This window comes from Sardina pilchardus, chromosome 5 (genome assembly GCF_963854185.1).
Source record: "Sardina pilchardus chromosome 5, fSarPil1.1, whole genome shotgun sequence".
NCBI lineage: Eukaryota > Metazoa > Chordata > Actinopteri > Clupeiformes > Clupeidae > Sardina > Sardina pilchardus.
In genome coordinates, this window is record NC_084998.1 from 16,311,344 (window position 1) to 16,329,397 (window position 18,054).

General features: G+C 45.6%; 1 protein-coding gene across 3 annotated transcripts in view; it reads left to right on the forward strand.

Annotated features, from left to right (window-relative positions):
- Positions 1-260: 260 nt before the first annotated feature.
- sh3pxd2b (SH3 and PX domains 2B) overlaps positions 261-18,054 on the forward strand; it is a 37,345-nt gene continuing 19,551 nt past the window's right edge. For all 3 annotated transcript variants that reach the window (XM_062536641.1, XM_062536642.1, XM_062536643.1), the window contains exons 1-4: positions 261-545; positions 2,813-2,893; positions 9,731-9,806; positions 15,706-15,782. In XM_062536641.1, coding sequence (XP_062392625.1) covers positions 474-545; positions 2,813-2,893; positions 9,731-9,806; positions 15,706-15,782 — 306 coding nt within the window. In that variant the 5' untranslated portion in view covers positions 261-473. The remainder of the gene's footprint in view (positions 546-2,812; positions 2,894-9,730; positions 9,807-15,705; positions 15,783-18,054) is intronic.

The following is an 18,054-nucleotide window of genomic DNA, read 5'->3' on the forward strand; positions in this document are numbered from 1 at the left end:
TAGTTTACTTACTTGTGTAAATACAATGTGTGCATGAATATAAAAAAAAACATCATTATTCGATTAAAAATTGTTTGACAGAAGGAAAAGCCCAATATTGACATAGGTCATTAAACCTCGTGTATTCGACTTTCTGACATGGCTCGCCATGCACTTCTCCTTTAAGAGCGACCAGGGCCGGGCTCCGCAGACCTCTCAGCTATCGAATTAGTCTCGGTGAGCTAGGATAGGCTGGGAGTTTTGGTCCAGGCCCGGGCCAACAAACAGGACGGGGGAAAGAAAGCAGGAGCAGCCGAATGTGTTACAGGAAACTCGACGTGGACTATGCACATGAATTGAACGAAGGCGAGAGCTTTTTTACGCGATTCGAACACGCGAATGGTAACTGGAGTGAGTGAGGATACTTTGGATTTAGTTCGGATCGCTGCTGAGCAGGAGCGCAATTTTTAGAGCATTTCACGTTTGACTGCATCATGCCGAGGCGGACCGTTCACGAAGTAACAGTTCAAGATGTGCAGAAGAGGAGAAATCCCAGCAAACACTATGTAAGTGCCAGACAATGTCTAACAGGCCTACTAAATCAAGGCATGCTGTGTGTCAGTAGGGTTACTGTCTACTTCAACCCCTAAGGTGGTCATAGGTAACCTACCAAGTACTGAATTCTTCAACAAAGAGGAGGAAAAACTCCCTTGAGAGTATCAGATTACATTTAAATCAAAGTGGCACGTTTTCTAACTTGCTTTGTAAAGTTTCATTTGGCCAGCAATGTGGTTAACTTCTCTGGAAGTAGTGCAATGTTTCCTCTTGAGTCGCAAACATCTGGGGTGGGTGGGGGGGCAGCAGTAAAGTGGTTTAAATTAAACATAAATCAGAGCTGCAGAACGTCTTGACCCTCATGACTCCGTTACAGTTTGGACTGTTGAGCTGTAGCCTTCGCTAACAATTCCAGAGGTTTTTCCCAAGGCCCCAACATCTGCAAATGCCAAAGCCGCTCCTTGTCAAGAGGAATCTTTTGTGTGGACTTCTCTCTCACTCCGTCCCCTTCCCCCTACCATCCCTGAAAGTGTTTAGCTTTGCAGTTCCCCGATACTGAGTGTAATATGGAATCTGTATATCCACATCCACAAATGATAGCAGTTTTTTTTTTTTTTTTTTTAACTTGTTTATTTTTTTGTTTTGTTTTATTTACTATGCCTTCAGGTTATGGTAAGTGCTTTTGGCAACCACACACAGCTACAGGTCGGATGAATGATGCCGCTGGGATCAGCCTACACACTCAGTGTGAAATGAAGGAATGACAGAGTTGCCTTCTTCAACTTATTTGTTGGATAGTTCAGTCCAGCTCTCCTCTTTCTTTCTGTCTGTACATACACACACACACACACACACACACACACACACACACACTCTCTCTCTCTCTCTCTCTCTCTCTCTCACTCTCTCTCTTTCTCCTTTATCCTCTCTCACCCCAACCCTCAATAACTAAGTCCACAGTGAGAGGGCTGCTTATAAGAAGCCTGGGACGTTTGCCAGTAGAAGCAATAAGCCAGACAGAATCACAATGTAGTTTCCTATCACGTCTCTAGGCTGATCTTTTTTTTTCCCTTTTCCTCCTCAGAGGAAAGTGTAGCACATTTATTTCATCCAACTGACCATTGTGTCACCTAGCAGAAGGCCACAAATTCTTCAGATTTAATTGGTTTTGTACCTGTCATTGAACAATGTCAGTAATATTGAGACTTTACAATGGAGGTAGTTTCCCTTCCCCTTCCATTTCCTTCTGAGGATATTGGGTGTGGGTGATTAATGAACAGTCAGATGGTGGTATGTCCAACATTTCCTCGTTTCCCCCAGTTGATATATTTTATAAATGCATGTCCCAAGACCTTATGTTTATTGTCATAGTTGTTGAGAGCAGTCAGCTGGAAGTCACTATATTTAACTTTTCCAACAGAGCTTACACCAACTCTTTTGCTAATGCTTTAAGACGACTGTTGACAAATGAATGGTTTCAGATATGGGATGATTTGATGCGCAAAAGCAACAAAGGTTGAACATGCGGTTTATAAAAAGATCAACTTCCTTGAGCTAAGGTAAATAATTATAAATGCCATCCTTCATCCACCCACCGCTCTTTTGAAGACTTCTCAGTGAGGACACACTCTATTTTTTCACACGGATGATGACACAAGCCAGCTCGGAATCATATGCGTCATCATAATGAAGTCCTTTGTCTGTCTCTGTGTGTGTGTGTGTGTGTGTGTGTGTGGTTGAGGAGGCACAGAAGTGATGCCCTGCTGCAAACATTGCCCTTCCTCTCCCTCTCCCTCTTCCTCTGCAAATGTGATCTCACAGGATGCACCTCCTGCTCTCAGTGCGAGAAGCTCATATCTCGTCACATGAGCAGGCCATCAGTCCCGCTACCCATGCGTCTGTTTGCTGTTGCAACAGAGTGGATGTTGCAATCAAAAAAGCCACACTAATTCTAAGATTTTGACCAGAAAGCAGTGCTGTTTTATTGTTGCAAACCGAGTCACATGAAAGGCCCCATGAAAGGCCCCATGAAATGGCGTTTTAAACTCGTCGACAATATTGACATCCAAACAATTCCCACACAGAAGCCTGTCGATGCTTCAGATTATTGCCTTCAAGAAGAGAAGCCTCCCACTGTAGTTTGTCTCTTTAGCCCCAACTCCCATGTTATGCTCATATGTATTGTACGCAGCTGCAGAAATATTGTTTGAAAATGTGATTGCCATTGTGCGCTGGATTGAATTAAACCAGCATTTCCCCCTATCTGTTTTTCTCCCAGGTTTACCTTATCAAGGTCTGCTGGTCTGATGGCAGCGCTGAGGTCATCTACAGAAGATACAGTAAATTCTTCGATCTACAGGTATGTGTCGTTTTCATCCAATCATGTTGCTTGGGCCCTGTAACATGAATGATGACATAAGTAGCCACACCTCACCCACAGCCCATCATATGCTTTGGTTTATCATACAGTTTAGCTCAGTATGTCTCTAGTGGTTGAACATTAGCAGTATTTGATGCAGATGGTTTTGTCCTTAAAATTACAAGCGCAGATTCGGAAAATGAACTAATGGAGATTTCGAGCTGGAAGCGGATGCTGTAGGAAACCTCAGAAATGTCTATTTTCTACTTGGATGTCACTTTGGAAGGTTGTTCATACCAGGGAGAAACGTTTCGGTCTCTCCAGTCCTCATGTGAGAACTTCTCCTCTCCCAGGACAATCTGGTCTGGGCCATCTTTTTTGAAGATCTACACAGCACGATGCATTTCTTTACTACAATGCTGGTGATTTGTGGCCTTCAAAGACATGCAAAGAGAAGGAAGAGATTAATACATTTGACCACAAATGTCTTTTTATTAAGCTTGGCTGCATCTTGGCCAAAAAAAGGACATTAAAGCAGAGCAATGCGTCAGCATCACAATAAAGCTGAACTGTCCCCATAATCAGTCACCGGAGCTCTTGGGTCTCAGGGGACCGTTAGCTTTATGGCCTGCTTCACTTGAAGTAAATGGAACTTGATGGATGGTGAGAAGCATTGCCATCAAATGTCCTGTGACATTTTGCAGTGCCTATGTTAAGTTGAAAAAAATACTCAAGAAATGGGACTGACAGAAGTGGAGAATTACCTAACCTTACCAAATGACCGTATTTGTTACGGTAATTCTATATGTGCAAACCAATGGCAAAATGAAATCCAAGGGTATTATGCATATGGGAAGTTGTAAAATGTGCTGTCTAAGGACATACATGTACACCTAAGAGGATATATGGAAATTTACCATAAAAGTAATTTCAAGGGAGCCATTCTCATCGCATGAAGTTCAGGGTTTGTGCCTCAGAGCAAAAGTTGTGGGTAAATGCTTTATCCCACTCTTAAAAAGACTATCAAGTTGATGTGTGGTACTGCATAAAGATAGTCCTCTTTGAGGCATGGGCCAGATAAACTGCCATCGGTTGTGGCAGTGAAACTGTCAGCTCAAAGAGTGGTACATAATGGCCTTCATATACCATCTTCCGAGTCTGTTTACAAACATGGCAATGTTGTGTCAGATGGGGAATGAGGAATAAGTAGCCAATCTGTGAATGTTTATGTCAGTGTTTTTGACATGTGTGACTTTGCCCTTGTGTGTTTTTTTGTATATATGTGTGTGTGTGTCCCAGGCATTCCTCCCCTCTGTTTTGTCATTGCCTCAGCTGAGGAGTGTACTGTTTGGTTTGGTTTGTTTTTGTGGTTGTCTTGTCTGTTTCTCAGTCAGCAGCATAATGTAAAAAAAAAAAAAAAAAAAAAACACCCAGGCAATTTTCATTAAAACTTTGGTGGAGGAGGAGGTGTAGCAGAGGGCCAAGGAAGAACCCATTAAATGTTGGAGTTCATCCGAAGCGCAGGGCAGATTCGCTAATTATTTTCCACTTTCCTTAGCGTTGCGTGACATGGCATTTGGCCTTGGCGGAGAGGGCTGCTCTCTCCGAGTCCGAGCACCTCTCCAGCTCGCTGTTGTTTTCCCTCCTTCCCCTGACCAATTCCCCCCCTCTTCCTCGTTCACGCTCTCACCCTGCTGGTGTCCCAAATTGTTTATGGCTCTTGGAGAAGAGACTCCCGGCCCGGGTCTCACTCCTGCCCTGGTTCTGTTGAGCTTACCCGGAGTCTCACCATGGCTGGGAGAGAGAGAGAGAGAGAGAGAGGGGAGACTCTAGACTCTTTGTCTCGGCTCAGCACGCAACACTCTCTGGTTTTCCCTTATGTCTTTGATACATCTCTTCCCCTGTAAAACGTCAAAGTGTTGGGTTAGGGGAAGCACATGCTGACCCAGCACATTGCGCTGAGGGCAGGCACAGTCACAGGAAATACGTCTCCCCGGCAAGTTTGCTCACGCTCTCTCGGTTGAGGTTGCTGACGAGCTCAATGGCCAAATGTTTACAGTGACGACCGTACCATTAAGAGGCATTCGTGTGCCCTCTGTTGTTTGCGTTTGTCTGTGTGTGTGTGTGTGTGTGTGTGTGTGTGTGTGTGTCTGTGTGTGTCTCTCTCTCTGTGTGTGTCTCTCTCTCTGTGTGTGTGTGTGTGTGTGTGTGTGTCATTCCAATTGCATGATTGCTGTTGAAGTACTGTAAGCATGTGTCTCTCTGTGTGTGTGTGTGTGTGTGTGTGTGTGTGCGTCTGTGTACACATGATTGGGTGTTTTTGTCATTCCGGTGGTTTACTGATTTACTGATGATGCAATAGTGTGTGTGTGTGTTTCTTTCTTTCTTTCTTTCATTCTTTCTACCCGTCTCTGCCTGTGTATAGAAGGAATGGAACAGCTTTGTAACAGATTAAGCCGTTCTAGAGGTCGTTCTTTGAGCCCACTCATTCAATTCTTTCTCTCCATTTGGCCCAGAGGGAGGCAGACTTCATATCCCCCATGCAAGGGATCTTTGTGTGCGCAGCATGACCACACTGACCTCCAGAGGATACAGGCCAGACAAGTGGAGGCACTGCTCTGAATTAGCGCCATGTCTGTCTGTCTGTCTGACCAAGCCTGTCTGACCAATTCACTTACTGTACTGTACTGTACTGTACCTACCCCTGTACACATTTCTAGCACATTCTATCAGGCCGTGCCCCAGTGAGGTCAGACCATGTGTTCGGCCACAGTGGAATGGCAGATATTTCCCCCCCAGTGCCACTTCGGTCTCACACTGTGAAATGGACATCAGAGCACTCAGTACAGTATATCCGTGCCTGGCAACCCTGCTTACACTATTGTTGTATTTTCATGTGTATGGGTTGAAATATTAGTTAAGTTGTTGGAATAAGTTGAAAGGGCTTTCTTGACGTCCTTGTTGAACATATCTTTTGAATATGAATATACTGTTGACAGTTGAAGTTCAATGTTGTTAGGCTGGGTTCGAGACACAATTACTATGTGGTATACAGTCATGTAGATTGGAGTTAATGATGTCAAAACACACAGTATGTAGATAAAAAGCGGTTTAAAATATGTTTGACAGGACTATTCTCCTATTAGGCAAAGACAAACAAACACTTTTTCTGCCTTTATGAGCTAGACAAGAGCATATTAGCTTGTTCCTGTCATTAAAAATGATGAGTCAACATCCTAATTAACTGAGGACAAGTCAGTCAGTGTGTGATGTCTGTAGACACAGTCTTCTTAGGAAGTGTGTTCGCTCTTATCCTCCTCCTCCTCTTCTTCGTCAGTCGATCAGTCAGTCAGTTGTGCGTCCTGCCGGCCGGCGGGCTGGTCGTCCACTCCACGGTGAGCGGCGCTCTCGAGAGCGGGAGTGGCTCTGGAAGCATATGGCTGCAATTACGGAGGACTGCATTTGTTTGCTGGTATTCCCAGTGCCGGCGCAGGGGGAGTGCACTAAGGGAATCTGCCCGTTCCCCGGAGACAGATGGCAGTCACGTGTTGCTCCGTCTGCACACCCCACCCCCAGCCCCCCCACCCCTCCCACTGAGCCCTCCTCCCTTCTCTTTGTTCAGGCAGGGGAAGGCCTGCTTGTAAGTATGATGTAGGGCTGGAGAGTTTGGCGAGAGAAAAAAAAAAAAGCCAACCCCTCCCATTGCTAAGTGCTGTTGGACCGGATTGATGTTCTTGGCTGCTGAGCTGATTCGGTTCTGTGCTTTTGACTTCGTGCTTGACAGCAGTATGGCGTGCAGGGCGATATTTGGGTGAATTGTGCTTTGATTTTGAAGACTGTTTGGGTTTATTATTTGAAACATTTCTCTCCTCACTATTAGTCTCATGAGAAGTGCTTTTTGTAATTGTGCTGTTATGCATTAATAAATGGTATTGCTTTTCTGTGGAATAACAAAGCACCAGTTATCATCATTTCATATCCTTAAAGTTATGAATGTCAAATATGGCATTGCTGTAGAATCTCTATATATGTGAAAACTAGGAATTGAAATATTTGTGTCTCACAGACCTCATAGAATTGGGTGAAACATAGAGTATATATCATATACAGTACATGGTCTTTCCTCAAAGCTGTTGGTACTCTTGGCTGTAATGTACTGTACATTGGCCAGTGTGTGGACTCTGAATGTGGTTCATTCATTAGCGTATTTACCTGTGGTAGACTAGAGGAAGTGAGCCCACCGGTGATGAACAGATTCAGAGAGGTGCTGCTGTATTCAGGAAGTGTGACAGTCGTGTGCGTCATGAATTGGAGCCTTTATCTCACACTGTAGGCATGAGGGCAGTGATGCAAGATGAAGTGGCATGAGCGTCACAGATGAAGGATGGTGGAGGTGGATGGGGGGGGGGGCAGTTTTATTATTACATGGATGTGTGGGGGGGTGTCTGAGTGAGTGGGATGAATGAGCTGCTCTTTTTTTGGCTGGTTCCTCTATTGTTTCCTTTGAATCTGTTGATCTGTGGATATAGTTCAAGGAACTGCGCTTCGTGATTCAGAGTTATCATAACTGTTGAAATATCACACTTATGCCTTTTTTTCCCACCAAAGTTCTCGGTTTCACAACAGAAGCAGTCCGTGTTTATGTAGTAGGGAGACATAAAGTCTTTTTCCTCTTCTTCTCCTCCTTCCCCTTCAGTGGTCAGTACAGGGGAATGTGAGCATAAACTCCCTGGGTGAGCCGGACCGTTGGCCAGCTCAGGGTGACTGGGCTCAGGGACTGTTTGAAGTGAAGTTGATGTCAGTCTCCACCGGTGTGGAAACACTGAGGAGCCTAAGAGGAAATAGGGAGGGAGGAAGACCCATCAAATAAACAGTAACATTCATGTTATAAATACATACAGTATATACATACATACATATAAACGTTTATATAATATATATTTATATATTATGTAATGAGACCATGATGCTCAATTGTTTCCACAATTGGCAAACACATCATTTTGCACCAAATAAGGCAGCATTGTGTGTTCTCGGTGGTACTCTGAGGGGGAAGAGCAAGAGCAAAGTCTCCCACTGTCCATTTCTGCTCAGTTCCCTATAGCAGGCCTCCTATAGCAAGTCCAGTGGGAACGGCCTGCCCACCTCGTCCACTCCCTCGTCGGTCCCTGAGGAGACGGAGAGCAAAACCCATAAATCTATCAGCTGAGCAGCTCTGGCCTCGAGTGGCACGCTCCATACGGAGGCCTGCTGGGGCCAAATCTGTTGTTGTTGTGTGGGAGGCCAGGCAACAGCTATCAGTGTGGGTACACATAAAAAGCAGCAGATCACACTGACATTACACTGCCTGCATGATCTTTTTTTTTTTAGATTTGTTGGATTGGAAATGTTCTGAGAAATGAAAGAACATTCCTCATTTGTTTTCTAGCTCTTGAGTTCAAGTTGACCTTCATCATCAGCTGTTGGCAATCAGCCATTGCACGTGTTACTCAGTCAGGATCTCTCTCTCTACAGACCATGGCTTCTACCTCAGCCGTACAGGAACATATGCTGTTGAGTTTATTTGGCATGGCAGACCTAAATATATAACCGGACCGGGGTGTGGCTCTCAGAAGTGTTGTTAAGCGACCCCTTGTCATAACAAGTTTACAGTCTCTCTGTTTTTCAACAATGGTGCTTGTTCGATGATGCTTTCAGGAAATAAACCCGTTTGCATTAAGACCATCCATTTGTAGGTTTAACTGCAGTATGTGGCGCTATGGGCCTGTGTTTATAGCTGTGTTGTACCACAGGAACACGATGTTATGCCCTTACTCTGACAGGCCTGAGAGTGAGACTGTGCTCTGGGGTGTATGTATTCTGTATGTGATGCCCACAAAGGCAGCAGCTGTGTTGCTGTGTGTGTGTGTGTGGGGGGGGGGGGGGGGGCGGGGGGGAGTGCGGAGCCAGCACCAGGTTGGACTGGGGCCGCTCCCACATGAGGACACACACCTGTGTTACTGCTGCTTTAATCATCAGGCGCTCAGCTGATGCTTTCAGGTCCTGTTTTACACATTACTGAGTAAATGTGTGTGTCTGTGTGTGTGTGTGTGTGTGCGTGTGTGTTGCCCCAGGTGTGATTTTTTCTTTTTGGTCAGCTCTCTCTCTGCAGCTGGCATTGGAAAGCATAAAAAAGTAACAGAACTTTAAAAAGTAGAAGGGGGTGGTGGAGGGGGGGGGGATAAGGCGAGAACAGGGAGGGTGAGTGGCGCTGGCGTGGACGTAGGAAAAGAAACTACAGTGCAGCGCAGAGCACAGCGCACAGCACACAGCACAGCACCAGTGGAAGAGGCCTGCACCCAGAGAGACCTGGAGGAGGAAAAGGAGAGGGATCAAAAAAATAGTAACTCACAGAAATGTTCCACTATGTCACTGGGCCTGTGGCAGTGGCCCTACAGACCCTGCACTCACAGGAGGAGCAGGAGGAGGAGGAGGAGGAGGAGGAGGAGGAGGAGGAGGAGAAGGAGGAGGAGAAGAAGAAGAAGCGGAAAAAGAAAAGAAAAGAAAGAAGAGACTGAAACAGAAAGAAAGACAAGGAAGCATGCCAGCGGCTGTATCCAGTTCTAATCATTGGCAAAGCCTAGCAGGAATGTGTGAATCACCATGATGAAAGTGAAAAGTGCTTGCTGGTGAATTGAGTTCAATTGTGCGTGTGTGTGAGTGTGAGTGTGCGTTTGCGTGTGTGTGTGTGTGTGTGTGTGTGTGTGTGTGAGTGTGTGTGTCACTCTCTGTGAGGTTTCCAAGTGTAATTTCGTCACAATTGAGTCCCTCTCTCTCTTGTTCTGCCTTTGTGTGTAGATGGAACTTCTGGATAAGTTCCCTGTGGAAGGTGGACAGAAGGATCCAAAGCGCAGGATCATCCCTTTCTTACCTGGTAAGAACACACACACACACATGCACACACACCGTATGCAGACACATGCATGCTCTCTCCCTTTCTCATACACAAACACACACACACAGAGACATGCATACAGAGATGTACACACACACACATGCACACACACATGCACACTACAGTTTGGAGTGGGTTGTCCCTCGGTTGATGCCATCAGGTTTCCCGTAGCCCATAGCAGCAGAGGCCAGGAGGTTGTCACCGAGCATCAGCGTTACCCCAAATTCCCCCTCTCTGTCATGATGTCACTATTTCCACCACAGCCAACTCTTTTATTCTCTTTCTCCACCCCCCCCACCCCCCCCCCCACCCCCCCTCTCTCAACATGTGGAGAATTATGCACTGTCTGGCAGTATGAGCTGCCACCACTCCTGACAAATGCTCCTTTAAGATAATACTGACAGAGAGAGATAAGCTCCCATACCCGTGGCCAGCGACTGGCCTTTGGAGTCCGTCTGGACGGTGCAGAGGTGGTGCGGGCCGGGGTGGCTGGAGATGGACTTCACCTTGGAAAGCCCTGGCGGGGTCGTAAGGGGAGGGAAACGGGCGGGGTGGGACTGGGCGAGACAGGCTGGGGGGTGTGGGTGTGGAGTGAAGGCCTGGAACTCATTGAGGGATCACACACACACACACACACGCACACACACACGCACACACACGCACACACACATATGCGCAGAGTTGCGCTTCTCAGCTGTGTTTGTTTAATGAACTCAGGATGTGTGCCGAGAGGCACTGGAATGGGTTTCCCAGATAGTTCCCCTTTCTCTCTCTCTCTCTCTCTCTCTCCCACTCTCTCTCTCTCCCACTCTCTCTCTCCCTCTCCCTCTCCTTTCACTGTATGCTTTATTTACTGTTTGCTATGAAACAGGATTATTTATGCTTTCAGAGTAGAGGTTCAAGAGGTATATAAACCATTTTCTAGAGTCATACTATGTTTAAAAATAATCAAATATATTTATAGTTTTATGTGAATTAGTCCATCAAATATATTTTCAGACATGAAATGGATTATTAAGGACTACTGTTATTTCTGCATGAGTTCTGTGTATCCGTTGAGAAAACATATTAGCCGTATAATAGAGGGGCTTCAGATCTGCGTGAGTGTTTCTCTCTCTTAGATGAGGATGTTGGTCCAAGGCGCTTTTTCAGGTGGTTCCCATTTGGATGCACCCCCTTGTCTAGTCTGGGTCCCTGACTCTGAGAGAGAGAGAGAGAGAGAGAGAGAGAGAGAGAGAGAGAGAGAGGGAGGGAGAGGAAAAAAAGAGGAGAAAAACATCCCGCTCCACATTCCAGTTTGCAGCGCGGGGCCTGAATTCTGCTGGAGTGAGTGAAAAAGCTGCTGGTGAACTGGTTTACGCAGCAGATCGTTGTCTGTAAACCCGACCACATGCTTACCCACCCAGCGCCGCCTGAGGAGGATCGGGGGCCAGCGCGGGCTGATCCGCTGCAAAACCAACCAGACTCGGAAGTGGCTTTATGGAGAGAGGTTTTGGATTGCTCCGACATCCGGTCTCTCTCTCTCTCTCTTTCTTTCTTTCACTCGTTTTCTCTCTCCTCCTCTCTCACTATTCCTCTCATCATCTATAGTTCTGTCTGTCTGTCTCTCTCTCTCTCTTTCTCTTTCTTTCTCTCACTCGTCTTCTCTCCTCCTCTCTCACTATTCCCTGTCTCTCTCCATCTGTATTTCTCCCCCTCTCTCTCTCTCTCTCTCTCTTTGTCTCTCTCTCTCTCCCTCCTTCTGTCTCTCTCCCCTCTCTCCACTGTGTCATTTGGCCTACCTCGGAGGTCTGTGTGCACATCTGTGAAAAATGTCCATTCAGTGCATTCTGTCCAGTGTGACTGACCTCCAGTGTTTTTGAATACAAAGTGCTGAATGGGTGTCCTTCTGCAGTGCAGTGCAGTTCACCCTCCTTGATAGCTTCTGCAACTCATCGCATTTACATTCACTCCCAGTCGCCATCGCAGAACCACGGGGCTTAAAAAACTTGGCACAACAGGTCAAAGGAGAGCCATTTTGTTTTGTTAGTTCATTTATTACGGAGTTTGTTTTGCTGAAACTCTCTGAACTCTGGAACATTTCTCCCCGCGGTGACGTGAATCCTGCACTCGCGTTGTTTGTCCCCCCCCTCCCCCCCCCCCCATTAGTTTATGCTGCGGTGTATGTAGGTGTTTTTGTAGGCTTGCTCTCCCATGCCTCGGCTGCATCTGCAGCTTGTTGTGCTTCTCTTCCCCCGCGTGTTTCGACCGGGTGCCAGTGGCCGTCCACGTGCCTGCCAGGTATGTGTCAGCCCCTTTAACGCCGCTTCTCTAAGTACTGGCTGGACGCAGCAAGCCAGCGGGGAGCCGGCGAATATCAGCTCAGCCCTCAGCCATAATTAAAAACAAAACAAAAAAAAAGACTTGCCAGTTCCGCACATTCTTCCCCTCCCGAAGCTATTAGGCGGCTTTATGAGGACTTGTGGTCTGCGAGGTGAGGAGTCTGCTCAGGTGGACCGCCGGAGAACAACAAATCAGAGCCCTGACAAATCGGCGCTGTCAAGACTTTTGGAGCCCTGAGGCCAAATCCCGTGGCCTGAGTCTGACGCTGTCAACAGTGTCAGGTAGCAATCTGCGCTGTAGGAGACAGTGTGTGTTCAGTGTTCAGAGGCTGCAAAACATCTCGGATCCTTGATTTTTAAAGCAACAGATTAGATAATTATTCAGACTATTGTAGTTTTTATGGTACTTGGAATCCCATGAAAATGTCAGACAATGTACATTGCTGTTCAATGCCTTTCTTTGTACAATTTTCAATATCTGTTGGTCTATTTCTGTTGAAGAGGGGCAGATATGTAGGACAGCCGTCATCATAACACCATTAACAGGCTGACAGATTTGATTTGGAGTGTACTGCTTGCTGACTTTATCTTTTTATGAGAATGAGTCAGCATGATTACCAGTCCTCGGGCCCAAAGATTTCCAGAGAAGCTCCCACCCCTCTTGAGTCAGCAATCAGTTGAGTGTCAGTTCAGTGTCCATGGAGACGGACCCACCTCAAAGTCTAGCTCATTCCCAGAAATAAATCTGGGCTGCGCTTTATTTGAGTAATCTACCTACAAAGGTTTTACACAACTTTTGACATTTCAGATCAGTCTTTTCAATTGTTCATATAAACCAAATCCAACCTCAAGTCTTAACCTTAACGATATACTGTACTGTAACAAATAGCTATTTTATGATCTGAGTATCTGTGGAGCACTTATACTTGACCTTCCAAATGAAGTGGGATCCAAATCTATCTCTGGGCCAGAAGTGTGCCATACATGGGTCTTACCCAGGCCAGCTCTCTGGGTGGAGAGGCGAAGGCTCGGCCCCCTCAGATCGCAGGGCCAGGGAGAATTCCTGTGCTGCAGCTGAGGTCTGTGGCGAGGTGTGGTGTGAAAAAGAAATACAGTCAGCATGAACTTCGAGTGTCCTTTAGGGTAGGAGAGAACCAGCCACGTGGACAAACACTGATGAAGCATTACTTTTATTTCAAATTAGAAAAACGTTGGCCACAGTGGGCTGAAGCCAAGAACTCACAGAACTGACCTCACAGAACTGACCTCACACTGCGTCTGAAAGTCGTGCACACACACACACACACACACACACACACACACACACACACACACACACACACACACAGTAGCCTATATTCTGTACTGAATCGAAGCAAAGATAGCCATATGTGAATATGTATTTGAAGGACTACACACTTCCAGGTTCTCCAAGAAAATCCTCCACACTTTCAAAGGACTGTATTCTCAGAGTAGGGACCATTGTCCACTTGAGCCTCCTTAGGTAGGGTTGGTACCGAAACTTAGTTCTAACATGGCATAAGTGCCGACGCAAATCATAGTCACGACATCGAATAACAATTTTTTTAAAAAGAGCTAATTCTTTAGTACACATCATGCGCCATTTTTAAGGTATTGCTTTGATAGCACCACATCCTATACAGTTAGCTAACATGAACACTTCAAGAAGTATTTGCTTAAAGCAGAGGACTGCACCACATAGGCTAGAAGACCAGCTCGTGTGAGTCCATGCCAAGTAGTCTACTCTAAAGCACAAGCCTAGTCAAAATCTACTGTAGCAATGAGTATGCACAAGCAAACGGCTGTGAAGCATCAACAGCCTAGTCTACATAAAACGCTTACAAATGCACTAACTGACATTTATTTCATATGTTATCAGCTAAGTTGTAATGTGAAAACTTTCATTCACATTATGACCATACAGCATCACAATGAATTTGAAGACCATGCTAAAATATTGCTTGTAAAAACAGGCTGTAAAAACATATCTTTACTTTGATATTCTGGAGCTGTCGAAGCAGATATGGAACCACCACTGCACCGGCTCTCGCAACACTGGCATATAACATGTTTAAAAACGAACTAAGGGGGAAGACTTCAAATGTATTGAAGCATTTGAAAACACACTGAAAAGCAGAGTCTCTCGATGTTAGATTAGCCTGCACTGCCGTTGTCCATGACTAGCCTGGACCTGGCACGGCCATGGCAAGCGGTTTTAACATTTAGAGTTGTGGCAAGCCATCTGCACTGGATAAACTTGAAAGCAGAGGAAAGTTTGACATTGTGTGTGTAACCATGGCAAGCCATTTGTACATGTAAAGTTATGGCAAGCCATCTGCAGTTAGAATTAACAAATTAACAAATATGATCAATCAATCATAAAAAGCAATTTCATGCTTTTGACCATTAGTTTGGCCATTTTGTTTTAAAAACAAAGCACCAGTTCGGGCACCGTTTTTTGGCACCGGCATCATTTGAAAAAGTATCGATGTAGCACCGGTATCGGATAAAAACCCAACCGATACCCGACCCTAGCAGACTCAGCAGTAGAGTCTGGGTCCCCAGAGTTGGCCGTGTGCCCCTGAGGGGGCAGAGCCAGCGCTGCGTGGCCCGATGGGAGTGCAGTTCCATGTCCTCCGGGCTCCGAGAGGGTTTATTTTCCGTTCCAGATCTGCAGATTCCTGCACTTGCTGCTGCTGTGCTGACTCAGCATACGGCGCCCGAGCCAAGGGGCCGAACTCCATACACACACACACACACACACAGAGTGTGCATGCCCATACACAAACACACACCACGGCATGGACCCTGTGAACAGCCCACCATATGTAATGCTGTTATAATTATCAGCAAGTTTTTAGCGGTTTATATTTGCTTCACGTTGGGTTTGGCTGTAACTGCTTCAGCTGTTCTCAACCAGATCGCTTCTCAGGTTTCATGCAGTCCATTTTAAAGCGCTACTTTTCTTATCTCAGGGATTTTTTTTTTTTCACTTGTTCAGATTGATGAAAGGCATAAAGGCTAATCACGGGTGTCCCATTTCCTCTGGATCATAAAACTTCAGGGATTTGATTAAGGGTATCCATTTCTCGTTATTGTCTCCTAGTGGGTGTTCCGGGCAGATAGGGTCTATGATTAGAGCAGGGTATTTCTGTGATTAAAAATAAGGTACTCATGTTATCATACACACACACCGTTTGACCCTTTGGAGGGTTCCTCCATGGCTGTTGGATGGTTTTAAAAAGTCCCCTCATTCAGTCTGGATTGTTCTGTCAAGAGTGGGTCAAAATTGTGTTTTGGAGTGTGTTTTGAAGTGGACAGTGGAACTTCATCATTTGCTGTTTGATGTGTTAGGGTTGTGGTGGTTGCGTGAGATAAGAGAGGAAGTGAGGCACTGAAGTTGAAGTGTTTTGTGCCTAAGTTTCGCTATGTAGAAATCAGATGATGAAATATTAATTTTCTTCTCCCTCTCTCGTGTGTGTGTGTGTGTGTGTGTGTGTGTGTGCGTGCGTGCGTGCGTGCGTGCATGCTTCCAGGAAAGATCCTGTTCAGAAGGAGTCACATCAGAGATGTTGCCATGAAAAGACTGAGGCCCATCAATGAGTACTGCAGGGTAAGTCACGTCTGGCCAAGCAACAGCCGCACACACACCACACACACACTAGCGCAATACTCTCTCATCCCCACTGCTCCTCAGCCATCCTGCGCTCTCTGTCTAGAATAAGATCCTCTCATATTGTTCTCTGTCTGCAGGCTTAAGTGGCACAATAGCCGTCCTATTGATACACCACACATTTAAATTTAATTGCAGATTAAAGTTTCACCGACGCTCTCTCTCTCTCTCTCTCTCTCTCTCGGCCTCCGTCTGCTCCTGTTCTGTTGGGGGAGGGCGTCACTCCGTTTGATCCAGCCACTCTAATTACTCATGACTCCCTGGCTCGTCACCTTTGCTTTTCTTGTGGGCCCCTGAAAAAATTACACTAAATTGCCGTAATGTCAGTAATCTTAAAGTAGAAGCTTACGAAATGGAGTAAATTTATGACAGAACAAGCGTTTCTATAATATATTTTGAGAGGGAGAGAGAGAGAGAGAATAAAAGAGGGTGAAAGAGAGAAACTAAGTGGACTTTAGAGAGGACAAAGTGTGTTTTTCTTAAAGCTGAAGCAGACGTTAAGCACCCACTGCTGGCTGACTACAGGGGCTTCTTGAGGAGGGTACGGGGGTTTTCACTGCGCTGAACTCGGCCCTGTCAGCATCTTAGTGCTCTTTTAAAGGCCTGCCCACCAGATAAACAGCCCTTTATGGCTTAGTGGAGTTTTTTTGCAAGCTGGCTAAATCATACTTATGTGTGTTCTCTCATACATCAGCTTATACTGTGAGGGTCATTCAACCGTAAATAAAAACATATATATTTTTTATAGTATGGACCCAATTGAGGATGGACTGGAAAGGCTTGAGTCTTATTTGAGCTGTGTCATTGATTTGATGAGAGGGTGGTATCACTTACTCAACAGATCAATACGCTCCTACCAAACCCTTCTCCTATGTATTACTTATGATATGGAGCTTAATTACAATCCAGATACTGCTTACATTTCAGTATTGTTTAAGTGCTAGAAGAGACCACATTTCTACATGATCAGTTCTCAGGCACTTTGTCAGAATTAGCACATTGATTTGGCAGTTTCACATTTGAAAAGTTATATATAATTGCTCACAGGAATGTTGTCCTTGCTTTAAGCCTTGGACATGTATTATAGTACTTACACACAGTGCATATGTCCTGTCAATCATAAGTAGGTTGTTTAATTGCCTATTTAGTTGTTAGTTTAACTGTCTGTGTCACCCATAGACTGTATACAGTCAATGGTGTCACCATTATTAAAAGTATTTGTTAGTGTGCTGCTGTTGTGTTTCCATTGGAGGTTGGAATTGCACCTTAGGGAAATGGTGCTGTTGATTCTCCTGAAGAGAAGCGGCGAAGAGTAAATGTTTCATGCTGAGATCAGATAACAGAAGTGGCAGATGGGACCTCTGGCTCATGCCCAGGCCTCATACGCACACCACCACGGCGTACTGTAGGTGGGAGCTAACACCAGCGCGCGCTCAAAACAGATCAAAACAGATAATCACACTCCAGATCACACACCAGATACAAACCAGGTCCGATCCAGATACAAACTGGATCAAAGCCACTGTACCGTATCAGGATTCAAGAGGATTTTATTTGCCTCTTGAAAACATGGTATTGGACATAAATGTTGCCATGTAAAAATACATACAATTATACTAGTAAAATAACAGACAGTGCTGAATTAAGTGCTTAAAAATATAGATACACAGACGTACAGTATACACTCCAGATTCGGCTCCAGCTCAGAACCAGATTCACACCAGATTGGAGCCAGACCCAGCTGCCAGACTCAGATCCAGGGCTTTAGTGCTGTCTGAGTGTAGACTCCGTGTCTGCTCCGTTTGCGTAAACAAGCCTAATTTTGAGTGCCGTTTCATTTGGCTGTGCTCCGTTTGGGTTCTGTCAGTGGTGAAACGGGTGCTTTATCACTGGGGCCTCGGGGAGAGACTCTTTGAAACCTGAGTCTCTGGTTCTTTGATGGAGCTACTCACAGACACACATACACACACAGGCACGCACACACACACACACACACACACACACACACGCACGCAGAGTTGGCTCCATAGTCAACAGGATAGCCCTGAATAGGGATGTTAGGCCCTGAAATATGTTAACAGTGGCGACACACACACATACACACACACACACACACACACAGAGTTGATTCCGCAGACAACCGTATAGCCCTGAATAGGGCTGTTAGGCCCTGAAATATATTTATAGGGGTGACACTCACACACACACACAA